At 42.9% G+C, this 14,020-nt stretch overlaps 1 protein-coding gene across 1 annotated transcript in view; it reads left to right on the top strand.

The window, feature by feature from the left end:
- LOC145361224 (scavenger receptor cysteine-rich type 1 protein M130-like) overlaps positions 1–14,020 on the top strand; it is a 253,499-nt gene that overhangs the window by 234,357 nt on the left and 5,122 nt on the right. Inside the window, exons 3-6 of the mRNA XM_080216861.1 lie at positions 10,474–10,788; positions 11,686–12,003; positions 12,236–12,544; positions 12,685–12,723. Of these exons, the coding sequence (XP_080072987.1) occupies positions 10,474–10,788; positions 11,686–12,003; positions 12,236–12,544; positions 12,685–12,723 (981 nt within the window). The remainder of the gene's footprint in view (positions 1–10,473; positions 10,789–11,685; positions 12,004–12,235; positions 12,545–12,684; positions 12,724–14,020) is intronic.

Raw genomic sequence — 14,020 nt, 5'->3', positions numbered from 1 at the left:
TATGCGTGAAATGCTTTGTGAAGTTTGTTGCTCAATTGTTTCATATCTCCTACGGAATATGACCAGAATGTGTTAAATTAATATTTCTACACAGTGATTTTTTTTCAGTTTCTAATTATTTTTATTTCTCAAAAGTATTCCACGTGTTCATGTTCTCTCTGTGTCTCATGCCGTTTTCTGTGGCAGATCGAGAACTGTTCCTTCACCTCCTTCCACAGACCAAGTAGTTTTGCTCCATTTCAGTCGTTGACTCGGTTCATTTTCGCTCGGTTCCCAACGTGCCTCTTTGGTTATATTCATTAATCCGAATGTCACTGAAAATGCTGGTTAACTGATAGAGAAGCGCCCCATTACTGTTATCAAACACTTCACACAGTAAAGGACGGAGAGTCCGCAAAATAAACTCTTAAAAAATAGTGTTTGGACTTTCCAGTTGCTTGAAAGGACATGTCTTACAGAAGCAAGCAGAACAAATGTTATGTTGTGATGCAATAAATCCTCTGCTCAGTAATCTCATCTCATTATTTTTTTTCTTGCTACTGAATCGCCAGTTAGCTCGCAGTTATAAAGCGGACATTGAAATCGTTGGCTTAATTTGCCGAAAATTATCACAACATACTTTGGGCAATGTTGCATTTCCAGATCATTAGTCTCCAAAAACAACAGCAAGTGAATAAGAAAATTAGATGCACCACTGAATCAATCCCAGATACGGCGGCAGGTAGAATTAAATACTTCACTGGGTCTGCTGTACAGACGGAACAGACTTGACTTGAAATTCTAGCTGAACGGCGCAATCTGGGTATAGATTGCCGCTATTGTTCGAATAGCGAACATTGCCGAATGGAATCTCGGTGAATTAACCGCTTGCAGAATCCCAGTAAAAGGTCTAGTTACTATCAATAGAATAGAGGGGATTAAGGGTTATGGGGAGAAAGCGGGAAAGTGGAACTGAGCAGCGACAGATCAGCCATGATCTTATTGAATGGCGGGGCAGGCTCGAGGGGCTAGATGGCCTACTCCTGCTCCTATTTCTTATGTTCTTATGTTCTAATGTGTACACAGATTTGGGATAGATATTTCTCAGTGGAAGAGCTGTATGCTCGCCCTGTGGTACAGTGAGCTGCCATATGTTAAACAAATTATTTTGAGTTGGAGTAGTGGACATGGAAGTAAATACTGAAACGTTTAATATTCAATCTATGTGGGAGTAACATTGCTTTAACCGGCAGATTAAGCAGTATACGCAATATCAGTGGCACCAGCGAAATAATCAGAACGTGAAAATTCGGTCCTCTTCCGCGAATTTGCAGCATGAGTATTTCTGGTAGCTATTTGGAACAATGAGGTTTAGAAATCAAAACAACGTTTTCTAAACAATACATTAACATCAGCTTTATGTAACAATCAGTAGATACTTTTCAGCGCCTTTCCAGACACTCTAAATATGCATTGAGATTTCTGTTACTTATAACGATCCATGCAAACCCGTTACACGTTCCAGTTTGGGGAACTTCACCGTTTCCTTGTAAAATGTTCTGAACCATTTTATACTGTTAGCTTCGGCCTCCAGAACCCAGAAAAATATCACCCTATTTCGCAAAGATTGGTTAAGGGTCCGCTTATTTTCTATCTGTGATATCTTACATTAGGGAAGTATTAATTTGGTATGACCATGCATTTGGAAATTATTCTTCCACTGGTGACTCATAATCTGCCCTTTCTGCCGCGAGGTAAATTTTTCCAGTGTTTAACGGTGGTTTTAAACAACGAGTATCAAGTTATTTAATTAATTCCACTCGCAACATCGATATTTATTTGTTACGTGCTGGGTCCCATAGTTCAAGATAAAACATTATTTGACAGATCGAGTACTCAGTCATGGGGAGGTATATTTGCTGCCTTACAGTTTTGTGCTAATCACGTCCTGTGATCTGGAAATGGCCCGACATTATACCCGACCAAACTTTCATTATATCTATTTCAAAAAAAATTAATTTCCACATTCAGACACGGCCTTTGCACTCTTGTTATTATTATGCTCTCTTTTGTGAAGTCAGTGTCCCTGGCAATGGCAGCATTTATTGTCTGTACCCAGATGTCTTCAGAAATTGATCTCTGGGCTTTTTTTTGATGCCTGGCTGCAGTACATGATGCACTGGTGCAGGCAGAGTGACATTAGGGATTGAGCTCACACGAGTGTGAAGCAACCCCGATATCGTCCCAACTCAGCATTTTGACCAGCTTAGAAGGCGATGCGCAATTCAGGGTATTGCTGTAGGCCTGTCCTTGTACTTCTAGGTGGTAGAAATCGCGGGTTTGGAATGAACCGCTGTGTCAGTCTTGATCATTTGTTGCTGTGTATCATCTCCTCGGTACACAAATGATTCAGGTGATGGCTGGGATTTCCAGCAAATCAGGCTACTGACCAACACCTTCTATTCCATTGCTTTTTAGTGTCATTAGTGATCTGCTGCAGAAAGAAAAGGGGCGCAGGCTTAAAGTGAGAGGGGGAAAGTTTAGGGAAGAAGTGTGAGAGAAGCTGAGAAAGTAGTGTGTGCCTGGAACACGCTGCCAGAGGAGGTGATGGAAGCGGACACATTATCAATATTTAAGAGGCATCTGGATGGGCACTTGAATAAGGAAGAAGTAGAAAGATACGGAAGGAAATAGGACAGTATGTCTTGTTTCTCTTTGTTGCATATCATGATGGACAGAGACTTGAAAGGCCAACGGAGCTGTTTCTGTGCTGTATTTTTCGTTCTTCTGTGTTTTTGAAATGGGTCAATGATTCAGTGGAGCAAAAGATAGGAAGACGGAATGGGTGAAGGGAGTCCAGAAATTCCAGTTGGACCATAGAAATTGTGAACATTTTGAGTAAATATTGAAATGTTATCCCACAATTCTGGCAATGATTACAACATCAGTGATATTGTTTGCAAAGAGTTGATAAGGATAGCTGAGGATTGTCTGCATTGGAAATAAATGACGCCCTGTCCGTATTGTGGACGTTGGTGCAGAGATATTCGAGTAACTTTATCATTGTTACTCTGTGGATCAAGTTATAAATTTCAGCAATCCAACCGGAGACAAGAATCACTGCCCTGTTGATTCTATTACGTAAACTAGGAACTAAAAGTGATTAGGAGATTTGACTGACACAAAATACCCCTATTTGGGAATATGGTAACACATGGTTAAATGTAATGAGACCAGGATATTCAGGGGCCAAAATATCACGGGTGTGGTAATTTGAATAACACTTTTTAACGTCGAGTGATTGTAATTCATGTAGTGGAGGAATAACACAGATCCACCGTGTTGACATGAGAAACACGGTTTTGGAAATTTTATTCATCTCGTGTTCCAGCAAAGACTAATTTTCAAAATTTCATTTCAGGCAGACCAGGGAACAGCCAGGCTGATCCATCAGGTAATCGCCCTCCAAGTTCATATCTGTCATTTTACTGCACTCATCCATCCAACTGAATGATAAATCCCGGAGACAAATTCAGTATCTTTGTGTTCAATGGTTCCGTTCAATGTCTGCCTGTCTGTTGTGAAGGAAAATGTTCTTGCAATGTTTTCCTGACAAGTTTTAATTGCTGCTCCCTAATTCGGAACAACATTCTGAGGAGGAGGGTGAGAGGCAACGTGGTCCCGCTGCCGTTTACAAATAAATTTCACATCCCGAGTTACCAGCCAGCACTGAAATGCAGTGCGATGTTCTGGCCCTTCCACCTCCGGTATAAAAGGGTTCCGCCGAGACCTCGCTGCATCTTACCGCCCCGGGAAGGGCTGGAGACTACCTGACTGCCCGATTCAGCCGGCTGCAGCAGGGCGGCCCTGGTACCACAGTGATGGTAGATGTCGAATCCATGCTCAGATTGGGATTCCACTATATTAGTCCAGGCAGTATGGTGGACCGCGGACTATGACAGTCCTGAGATGTGTGGATTGAATCAATTAAACACCTATTGGCACTCCTGCCTGACGCAGCCGTATGATGCTTCCAAGTTCCAACTGATTTACGAATGTTTCCCCCTGTCAATCCAAATTCTCGTTTCATATGTATCATATTATCAAAAAGCTTGTTGATATCCTGGACACATTCGATGTTTGATTTGGCTCCTGTTGCATCAGCTGGCCAATAACGGCTGGTTTATTTCTACATTTTCCAGAGGTGGTGAAGCTGAGACTGGCGAATGGGCAGAGTCGGTGCGCTGGGAGAGTGGAGATTCACTACAGGGGACAGTGGGGGACTGCGTTTGATCTTGGCTGGGACCAGCGGGACGCCGATGTTGTGTGTGGGGAGCTGGGCTGCGGGACCGCGCTCTCTGCACCAGGCGAGGGTCACTTTGGGGGAGGATCCGGACCCATTGTGGCGTCGGATGTTCAGTGCGAAGGGACCGAGACCGCCCTGCGGGAATGTCGCTCAGATCCATGGGTGGACCATCGCTACGACCCTTACTATGGCTATTTGCATTCCCGTGATGCCAGCGTGATTTGCTCAGGTAAAAAAAAAATCTTTCCACCATCTACAGCCTGCTCTCCGGGAAACGGCGGGTAAAATATTCTGAGACGGTAAAGAGAGTGGTGAATAATTTAACTGTTCTGAAAACAGAAGTGCTGTTACATTAACACCAGGATTTACGTTTCTAATAATGTCATAGCAATGAGAGTCCAAAAATGTGCGGGCAAGGTTGATTAACCTTTCTAAGTTACCCTGAGTGTCTCGGGATGCAATGATTAGATAAACTAATGGGTAAATATGTAGGGATATAAGGATGGGGCCTGGGTGGGGTTGTGGTTGGTGCAGACTCGATGCACCGAATGGCCTCTTTCTACACGGTAGCATTCTATGATTCCTGAATTAATAGAGTGATTAACAATTACCACAACAGTGCACAGGCCCGCTGTGTCCTTGAGCTGAGCGCTTGCTGTTAGCTATGTTCAGGAGAGGAGTTGTTCGCTCCTGGTTCCTCACTGTTCAGTTCCGATCACCATTCAACAAATAGTGAAGCATTCCAGGGTCACACAGAGCAAACCCTGGACAACAATTAGGCTTCTGCTGAACAACCGTTTATCTTCATCTATCCGCAGCGTTTTTTTTTTGCTATTTTAACTTAACTCCAAATCGTCCAATTGTTAATGCTTGTTGTTTTGCATCGGGGTCCAGAAGTTGTTCGCTCAGACGAAAATCCCCATCCTCCAAACCTTCGAGATCTCCACGAACACCCCTCCCCGAATGCCTCAACCGACATAACCACACGCCTGGACACACAGACAGGCTTGACAGCAAACACGGTGGGGGTGCGGGAGAGGGGGGAAGTGGGGGAAGGGGCGGGGCGCGGACAGGCTCGTGGAGAAGGAGGAGGGTGGAGGTGGTCGAGGGACGTCCTAGCGTGCTCAGGTGTCCCGATCTTGCCTGAGTGGAGTCCAAAGATCAGGCATGCATTGATCGGCTGGCTGTGTACAGAGGTACATTTAAGGGGAGTCCGGATCATTCGGCACTCCGTCAGAATTGGCGGCTGTCTCTGAATTAAATCCGGGTGTCTCTGTCCATGTGTTTGACATTTACTGACTATTGATTGCGGAGGCCATAGAGCGCTTATCCAGTCACTGCGGCTACTTTCAGAGCAGCAATCAGTGGGCAGATTGAAGGTGTTCCAAGAGCGGAGTGAGGATGGGAAGGGTCTGGAGGAGAGTCATGCGGACTGGAAACTTCCCTCTATTCTTCCCTCGCCACGATTCCTGCCACAGCTGCTGAATTGTTGCAACATTTTCTGATTTTGTGTGAGAGGGGACTGGCTGGATATCCCCTGTCTCTCCAGGCGTCTTGTTTTAATAACTGTCATGTAAATCTTCTTCTCAAATTGTTTGATACCATTTGGAAACTTATCTCCCTCTCACTCCCTGAATCTGATGAATCCCACTTGTCCCTACATGATTTCCACGCGTGCTAATTACTATTAGAGTCTGTCAGGGAGAGAAATCAGAAATGTTATTGGTGGAGTGTTCTGTTGTATTTGAATAAATTGTGCTGGATCAATTTGTTCAGGAGGTTGTATTATAAATAAATGTGCGGTAGTCGATATTTTCTCCAGAATAAAATGAAGGAAGATTAGTTGTTTTAATATTTAACCTGCTGCAGCTTCAGGCAGATTTCACACAGTGTAAGCTGATAGAAGGAGATGTTGTCTAGACCCAGGCTCGGTAACCAGTAGTCTGGGACATTCCCAGTGGAATATTTTCCAGAACAGGAAATGCTTGCAACATAATTAAATCATATAATCAATGGTTTGCTTTTTCTTATCTACACTCTACCAGTTTACGTAAAGAATTTGTCATTTAAAAAAATGGACTGAACAATATTTTTGAAACTTGAAGCAGAAACCCACCCACCCCCCCACCCCCGCAACTTCATATTCTAGCCCTCTAAATAGAAACGCTAAAATTCCTTCGGATTTTGGTTACATTTTGCATCTGGCCTTTTTGGTTTAGTGATCTGTGCAAGTGGACCCTCAGTAAAGCTCAAGTGTTGTTTGCTAATCCCCATTTAGACATTCTGGGATGCATCGTTTCAGTTCTGCTTGAAGCAATTTCAGAACGTCCATTCTCAACACGTTTCAGCGCCGAAAAACAATAAAGAATGTTGTTTTTGTATGATGTCTAGCAGTGAGTCTGTCCCTGTGCAAAGAATTCCATATGTTATTGATTGAGGTCCGCTTGTTGCACATTCTGATATTCTCCATCCCCAGGCGATAGGGGGCAGCTTTATTTAGAATTTGTTGTGATAAACCAGAAGTTGATTTAATTAAAGGGGGAATGGGGAAGGGTGTTCCAAAGGAACCGCTGTGAGACTGAACACGTCTCCTGGAGAGAATCAACACTGACATGGATTGAATTTGATGAAAGACCTATAATTATACAATTTGTTAATGCAGAAGAAGGCCATTCAGCCGCTGAGTGTCACCGATGGTGCATCCAACTCTGGTCGTAGCCCACTTTTTCATCTCGAAAATTCCCCTGTACGATGCATCTTTAGATTAAGGGGCAACTGAGTGGAAAGAGATTCAGAACCATTCATGACATAATGTAATTAACCAGTTGTGAGTTTTTTTTTAATAATTAGTGTTTTGTGATTTGTTGTTGTTCAGCCCACAGATTTCCAAAACTAGTATCCGGGCCTTCCACATGTTCCGGCAGACTGGAGATCCATAACGATATAGAATCTGGTACAGTGTGTGACCGTGACTTGGATTGGAATACCGCCAGAGTGATCTGTGCTGAGCTGCAGTGTGGAGTCGCCATTTCCATTAGAAGAGGGGCTTATTTTGGAGAGGGCGCGGGAATTATATGGAACGAAAGATTTGAATGTGAAGGTGGCGAGACAGGCCTGACGGACTGCCCACATGTTCCTGTCAGTCAGTCCGAGTGCACCCACAGCAACGATGTCAGTGTGATCTGTTCCGGTGAGTGCAGTCTGTGAATATTAGAGAGAAAAAAATATTAATATTGCACCAAAGTAGGTATGACAGTTCTGTTTCTCTCGAGCATGGAGGTAAATAACCAGGCCTTCATTTTTCATGTCATTTGTTGTAATTTTGGATTATCATTTCAAATTAAAAAATGTCATGTTCTGAAATTAGCAGATTATTATTGCTGATTTATACCTTGACCAATTTCATGTGTTACTCCTAAACATTTGAGTTTTTTTTTAATGAAGCTGTTACACATTCGTGCTCTGTCTCCCAAGCCATGAACCCACTGCATGGACGATCACAGAGCATAACAGTGCTTGCATTCTACAGAGGATATTGATGCAGCAGAATAAATGGTTTTATATTTCAAATATCTTGCATCAAACAAAATAATTGGTGAGCTCAGTAACAGCATTGCAAGCGCTTGTTTTACATCTACTCACCAGCTTTCAGTTGGAATCTTATATTCATGTGTAGAGGAGATTTCAAAGCATGGAGAACGTGCCGATAATGCGCATGAACTTCAGAATGACACAGGAATTTTTCGAACGACATTTATTTTCTGAATTAACCGGTCCCAGATTCTGTCTAATTTGGTGGTGCACTTGCCATTTTTTTCTTACCTTATTGCTCCTGAGGATATCGTTTTATAATTGCATCCCAACGCAATGCTTAAACTCTGTGCACATTATGTAAAAAAATATACGAGACACTCTCCAAAGACAATATATTGTGCCAATGGCGCATTAGCTTTTCTCTTCAGGATCGACTGTTCACTTCGGGTTGAAGCACCTTCCGAAAACTAGCACATATTATGTTAATTAGTTCGATGTGATCATTTGTGAATACTGGGCTATGATTGTGGATGCAGATGTAAACTCTGTCTTCCCATTTACACACAAAAAAGAACTGGCTTGTGTTCTTCTAATTTTGATGTACTAATTCGTTGGTCCTGTGTTTGTCCCTGAAACAGGAAACCATGGGCCGAGATTGGTTGGTGGAAAGGACAGGTGCTCCGGCCGGGTGGAAGTGCTGCATGGAGAACACTGGGGGACGCTCTGTGATGTTTACTTTGGTTTAGAAGACGCCAGTGTGGTCTGTGAGCATCTTCAGTGTGGAGCGGTAGAGAAAATCCTGAGAGGTGCAGCCTTTGGGGAGGGAAATGGGACAATATGGAAGGAGAACTACAACTGCCGCGGGAACGAGTCCCGGTTGTGGGAGTGTCCGGTTTCATCCGTGGAAGAGTTTAACTGCTCACATGGAAATGACGTCAGTGTCATCTGCACGGGTGAGTCCCTAAATCAAGATAATGAAAACAAGTGGTGCTGGGGTTAAAGAGGATATTTCTATATTTGACCGCCCAAATGTTGGCCCATCCTCGAATTCCATAAACATATTATATCCCTCTGTCTATCAATATATTTGCTTCAGATTCAGAGCAGCCACGGTGGCTGTTCAGCCTCCTGTCTGACTGTGCTCAGCAGCCTCTCACCACATCCTTCACCTCTGCATCGGGGGAGCTGGCCTGGTGAGAGATGTATCAATTTGATATAATTTGCTGCACTGTAACCATTATTCTCCTTGTCTTTCTTCGCCTAGATGAAAACTGGTCACTGAGATTGATGAATGGGGAAAGTCGGTGTGATGGGCGAGTGGAGATTTACTACAACCACAGCTGGGGCAGAGTGCAGGACAGCCTCTGGGATCTGAATGACGCTAATGTGACCTGTAGACGGCTGGGCTGCGGCGAAGCGGTAACCACCTATAACAATTCAAAGTACGGAGAGGGTGAAGGGCCTGTGTGGGTGAATGATGTCCGGTGTGAAGGAACCGAATCGCATCTCCGGAAGTGCAGCACATTCTCATTGAACCCGCATCGCAGTGACAGCCTCGGCGTAGGGATTCTGTGCTCAGGTGAATAAACAGGTCACTTTTCCAGAAACGAAAGGGACTATATATAATCTTGGTCATTAGGGAATATACTTCACGTCCTCTTCGGGAGCATGCTCGTGACATATTTGACAATCGTGCTTGGATGTAGGACAAAATGTTCCAGGAAGAAAGAAAAAATCTTAATAGTTTGGAATATGATGACAGTATCATTTTTTTTTAAAGTTAACAACTTTATAAATCTCTAGGTAATTCCCTTCAGTAAATTGAGACCAACACAGCTAAAGACAGTATTAGCAATAGGGGCTAATGTGTTGATCAGTGGGGTGGCTTTCAACAGCACAACGAAGGGACAGTCTCGTTTACGAAGGGGATTGTAATCTTGTGTCCCAGACACTAACATAACGATTGTTGAATAAGGATGAAGAAAGGCGAACCCAGATCCCTGGCATTGCGAAGCAGCAGTGCCAACCATTGTGCTACTTTGTTGATTAGACTCATGGACGCTGATTATCACGATCGCGAGGGGTAGTGATCAAATGGTGGTCAATAGTGGAGAGCGTAGATATCTATGAAAATGACCATGATATGTTGAAGCTAATTTGTATTGACGGCAGACAATCCAATGAAGATCAAATAACCAGTGCTGGTGGGGCTGTTGGTCAGGAAGAGGGAAAGGAAGGGGATTGGGTGTGGGTGCGGCTTTGAGCGTGCGCTGTTCGCTGCTGCTGAGTTGGAATATGCACGGTTCATTGAGAATAGTTTCGATAACATTCCAGTCTTTTGGAAGGGCCGCCATGAGGGTAGATTTGAAACTTGCATTCTTGAGAGATAACAAGGAACTGATGACCATTTTAGCAGCAACTTGTGTGAGTTCTCAGGAAAGGTCACTGTCTGAAATGTCAATTCGCAGCTAGCAACTTGCATATTTTACCACTGAAAAGAAACTTTCTTTTTTCTAGAGGGTAAATTAATGTCCCAGTCAACGGCAGTTAAAATCCAGGTTTTAATTTAGCTGCAAAATATACAATAGTTTGGCTTTAGTAAAGAGATGAATATGTTTAATAAATATAATCCGTCTATGTCATTATTCCATTAGAACACAAGCAGTTAAGACTCTCTGGCGGTGGAAGCCGATGTGCGGGCCGACTGGAGATTTATCACAATGGGATCTGGGGCTCAGTTTGTGATGATTCCTGGGATCTGACAGACGCTGACGTGGTTTGCAAGCAGCTGGGTTGTGGACATGCATTGCGACTTCCTCTTCCTGCTTTGGCTGGACCTGACTCACAGCAAATTTGGTTGGATGAGCTGGAATGTTCCGGGAGTGAATCATTTCTCTGGGAATGTCCCCATGCATTGTGGGGTAAACACGACTGTAATCATAAAGAAGATGTGAAGATCATGTGCTCTGGTAACTGCCCCAAGTTCAGTTACATTAGAAGTTTCATATATAAGATATGTTCCTGATATACCTAAGGACGGCCCTTTCAAATGCTCTTCTGTCAAATCCCTGTCTGTGTTATTTATTCTGGACATCATTCCCGTTACAATATTTCTATAGCCTACTTTTGATGTGTTCCCTTATGTTTCTTTATCCCTCATTTCCTGACATAAATGTATCTTCAAATTAATATCACTGACTATTACGGTCACAAGCTTTAAATTTCATCAGTTTATGTGTGAAATGTTCCGGATAACTATATTATTTTGCAAAAATATTTGATTTAATCACTTATTTCTCAAGAAGTATGCTGTCACTTTATTCTTCGCATCAAAATTCGCTCCATTCCACTGAGCAGTACGAAAACTAAGTTGTCATTGGCGTGTGTATCCTGCCATGTATTAGCATTTTGATACATACTTTGCAGTTCTCTTTAGTATTAACTATACAAGCCAGTTTGCTGCCACAATAGACGTTCTTTTTCGTCGCACCGAAAGTTCTGCCACTGAAGTAACGAGAAATTTTACAACATTTATTTTAATCCACTTTTATCTTGATTGCCCTGTTCCACATTGTCATTCGTGGGCTTTCACTCAGGGAAATTCTTGAAGCTCCGTTGGTAATCCGTGCACAGAGCATCTGTAGCATTGCCCAATTCACCATTGCTGCAAGCTGTGCGAATAAATAAATCGGGTTCATCGTTCAAATGTTTCGACTGAAACTCAGTGTTGCTTATTTTTGATTGTGTCTGTTTTTATGTGACCTTTATGCAATAATTAAGCGAACAGTGAACACAACTTAGACATATAGTGCGTGGATACAGAATTGATATTTGAATCGCGTGATTATTTATGATTTGTTTGACAGAGCACAAAGAGCTGCGTTTGGTGAATGGAAAGCATCGCTGTGAGGGCAGAGTGGAAGTGTTCTATAATGGGTCCTGGGGAACAGTTTGCGCTGAAAAGCTGGATTTAGATGTTGGAGCGGTGATCTGTAAACAGTTAGATTGCGGCACTCTTGTTTCCATCGATTATGACGCTCGTTCATTCGGAGTAGGATCCGGACCGATTTGGTTGGATGAGATGGAATGCCATTCACATGAGTCGACCCTTTGGCAGTGCCAGGCAGAACCGTGGGGTCAACACAACTGTGATCATTGGGAAGATGCAGGAGTCGTTTGTTCAGGTAACACAGTCAATCATTCTGCTTACATTTGAAATATTGATGCAGCTCATGGAGTCAACATGTTTGTCTTATCAACAGAGCGAGGGACACCGAAGCAAGAGCAGGAAACTGTGAACAGCTGCAAGAGAGGATCAGGTGTTTTGCCAACTTTAATAAACCAGTTATCTGATTGTATTCCTCTCTTGTGCTACGTCAAGGTTAATAATTTATTTATTATCTTTAACAAATCCAGGACAAAGTTTGCGTTTGGCTGGAGGTAACAATAGCTGCTCCGGGAGAGTGGAGATATGGTGTAATAGAGCCTGGGGCACGGTGTGTGATGATTCCTGGGATATGAACGATGCCAGTGTTGTCTGCAGACAGCTGGGCTGTGGCTCTGCTCTCGAGGCCACAGGAGGGGCCGCTTTTGGGCAGGGTACCGGTACTATCTGGCTGGATGAGGTGAAGTGCACCGGAAGTGAATCCTTTCTGTTTGACTGTCCTTCATCATTAGCTCAGTCTGACTGTGATCACAAGGAAGATGCCAGTGTGATTTGTTCCGGTAAGTGTCCAATTGAGTGGTGTGGTTTGGGACTGTGTGACGTTGTTCGGCCCATTTTTGCTGAAGTTAATTAATGTTTTTAAATGTCTTTCTGACCAACAATGCAAATAATTGTCTCCCTTTTACCGTATCTTCATCAGGTCCGGAGTTATCTCCGACTGTTCCGCCCACACCTTCAGGTATGTCTCAGTAATAAATATCAATCACTGTTACGGCTCATTTTACATTAAGATTAATAGTTGTGACACATTTGTATTGCCTTTTTTTGTAAATTTCTACCGACAGTCTGAGTGTTTGATAATCATGTAAGCATTTAAAACATTGTGGACACTTTATCTCACAAACTTCCTTGAATCTTTCATCAAGGAAATGACGATGAAAGCACCTCCATCCCTCTGGTGATCTGCATATCACTCGGTGTCCTGTTGATCTGTGAGTTAATCGCCCTTTTGGCAGTAATGCAGAGAAGATCATCAATAAAAGGTAAGGCCCGAATCATATCCCTGAACCCACGCTGAGTCATGGATGTTGCTTCATCCATCGGAGGGGCTTCTCTGCCGATTTACATAGAATGACTTGAATAAATTTCAAAAACAAATTAACTGATTATTGGTCAGTAATCTATTTCAAGCCACATGAGAAACAGTAAAATACTATATATAAGTAAGGGAGTTATCTACAATTATATTCCTGCTCCATCCACCAGTTTATAAGATACGAAATGGGATTTATTATTGATGCAACAGATTAAGAAGTTAAATTCATCAAATTGAACTCTGATGATCTGAATTCTCTAGTATTAAAGGAGATGGCAACAGAGATAGTGGGTGAATTAGAAATATTATGGCATTTTTTCCTCGGTTCAGGAAAGATGCCAATAGATTGGAAACACATCAATATGAAACCCTTATTCAAAAAAAAACTCAAAAAGTGGCAAACTATAGACCACTTCCTTTGACCTCAGTGGTGGGAAGTTGCTGGAGTCAGTCATTAGGCAGGAGATAACTAATAAATGGAAAACAAAACGAAATTCACCGGGGTCCGCACGATTTTCATGAAGGACAGGTTGTGTTTGACAAACTTGCTAGATTTTTTGAGGATTTAACAGACAGGTGGTCGATGGGAATCACGTGGAATTGGCGTATCGGGATTCGGGAATGCATTAGACAAGAATTTTAAATACCAGGTGCTGGGCACAGAATATTTGCTCGGATAGGGGACTAGTTGAGAGAGAGAAAGCATAGGGTGGGGAGTGAGGGAAATGTAATACGAGGGATGACGCAAGATTCAGTTCTCTATTATTCACAACCGACATAACGACATGTGATTCGGGCCAGAGTGCAACATTGCAAGATTCGCGGATGATGTTAAGATGACTGGGAAAGCAGGCACCCTTGAGTTTATAGGGTTTACAGATGAATATTGACAGGCTTGGAGAATGGGCCAGAATGTGACAAATGGAGCTGAATGTGGATA

The sequence above is a fragment of the Carcharhinus amblyrhynchos genome, chromosome 34 (genome assembly GCF_965287045.1).
Source record: "Carcharhinus amblyrhynchos chromosome 34, sCarAmb.v2.hapA, whole genome shotgun sequence".
Taxonomy (NCBI): domain Eukaryota; kingdom Metazoa; phylum Chordata; class Chondrichthyes; order Carcharhiniformes; family Carcharhinidae; genus Carcharhinus; species Carcharhinus amblyrhynchos.
Note: the sequence above shows the minus strand (reverse complement) of the source record. Positions and strands in the feature narration are given on the sequence as shown.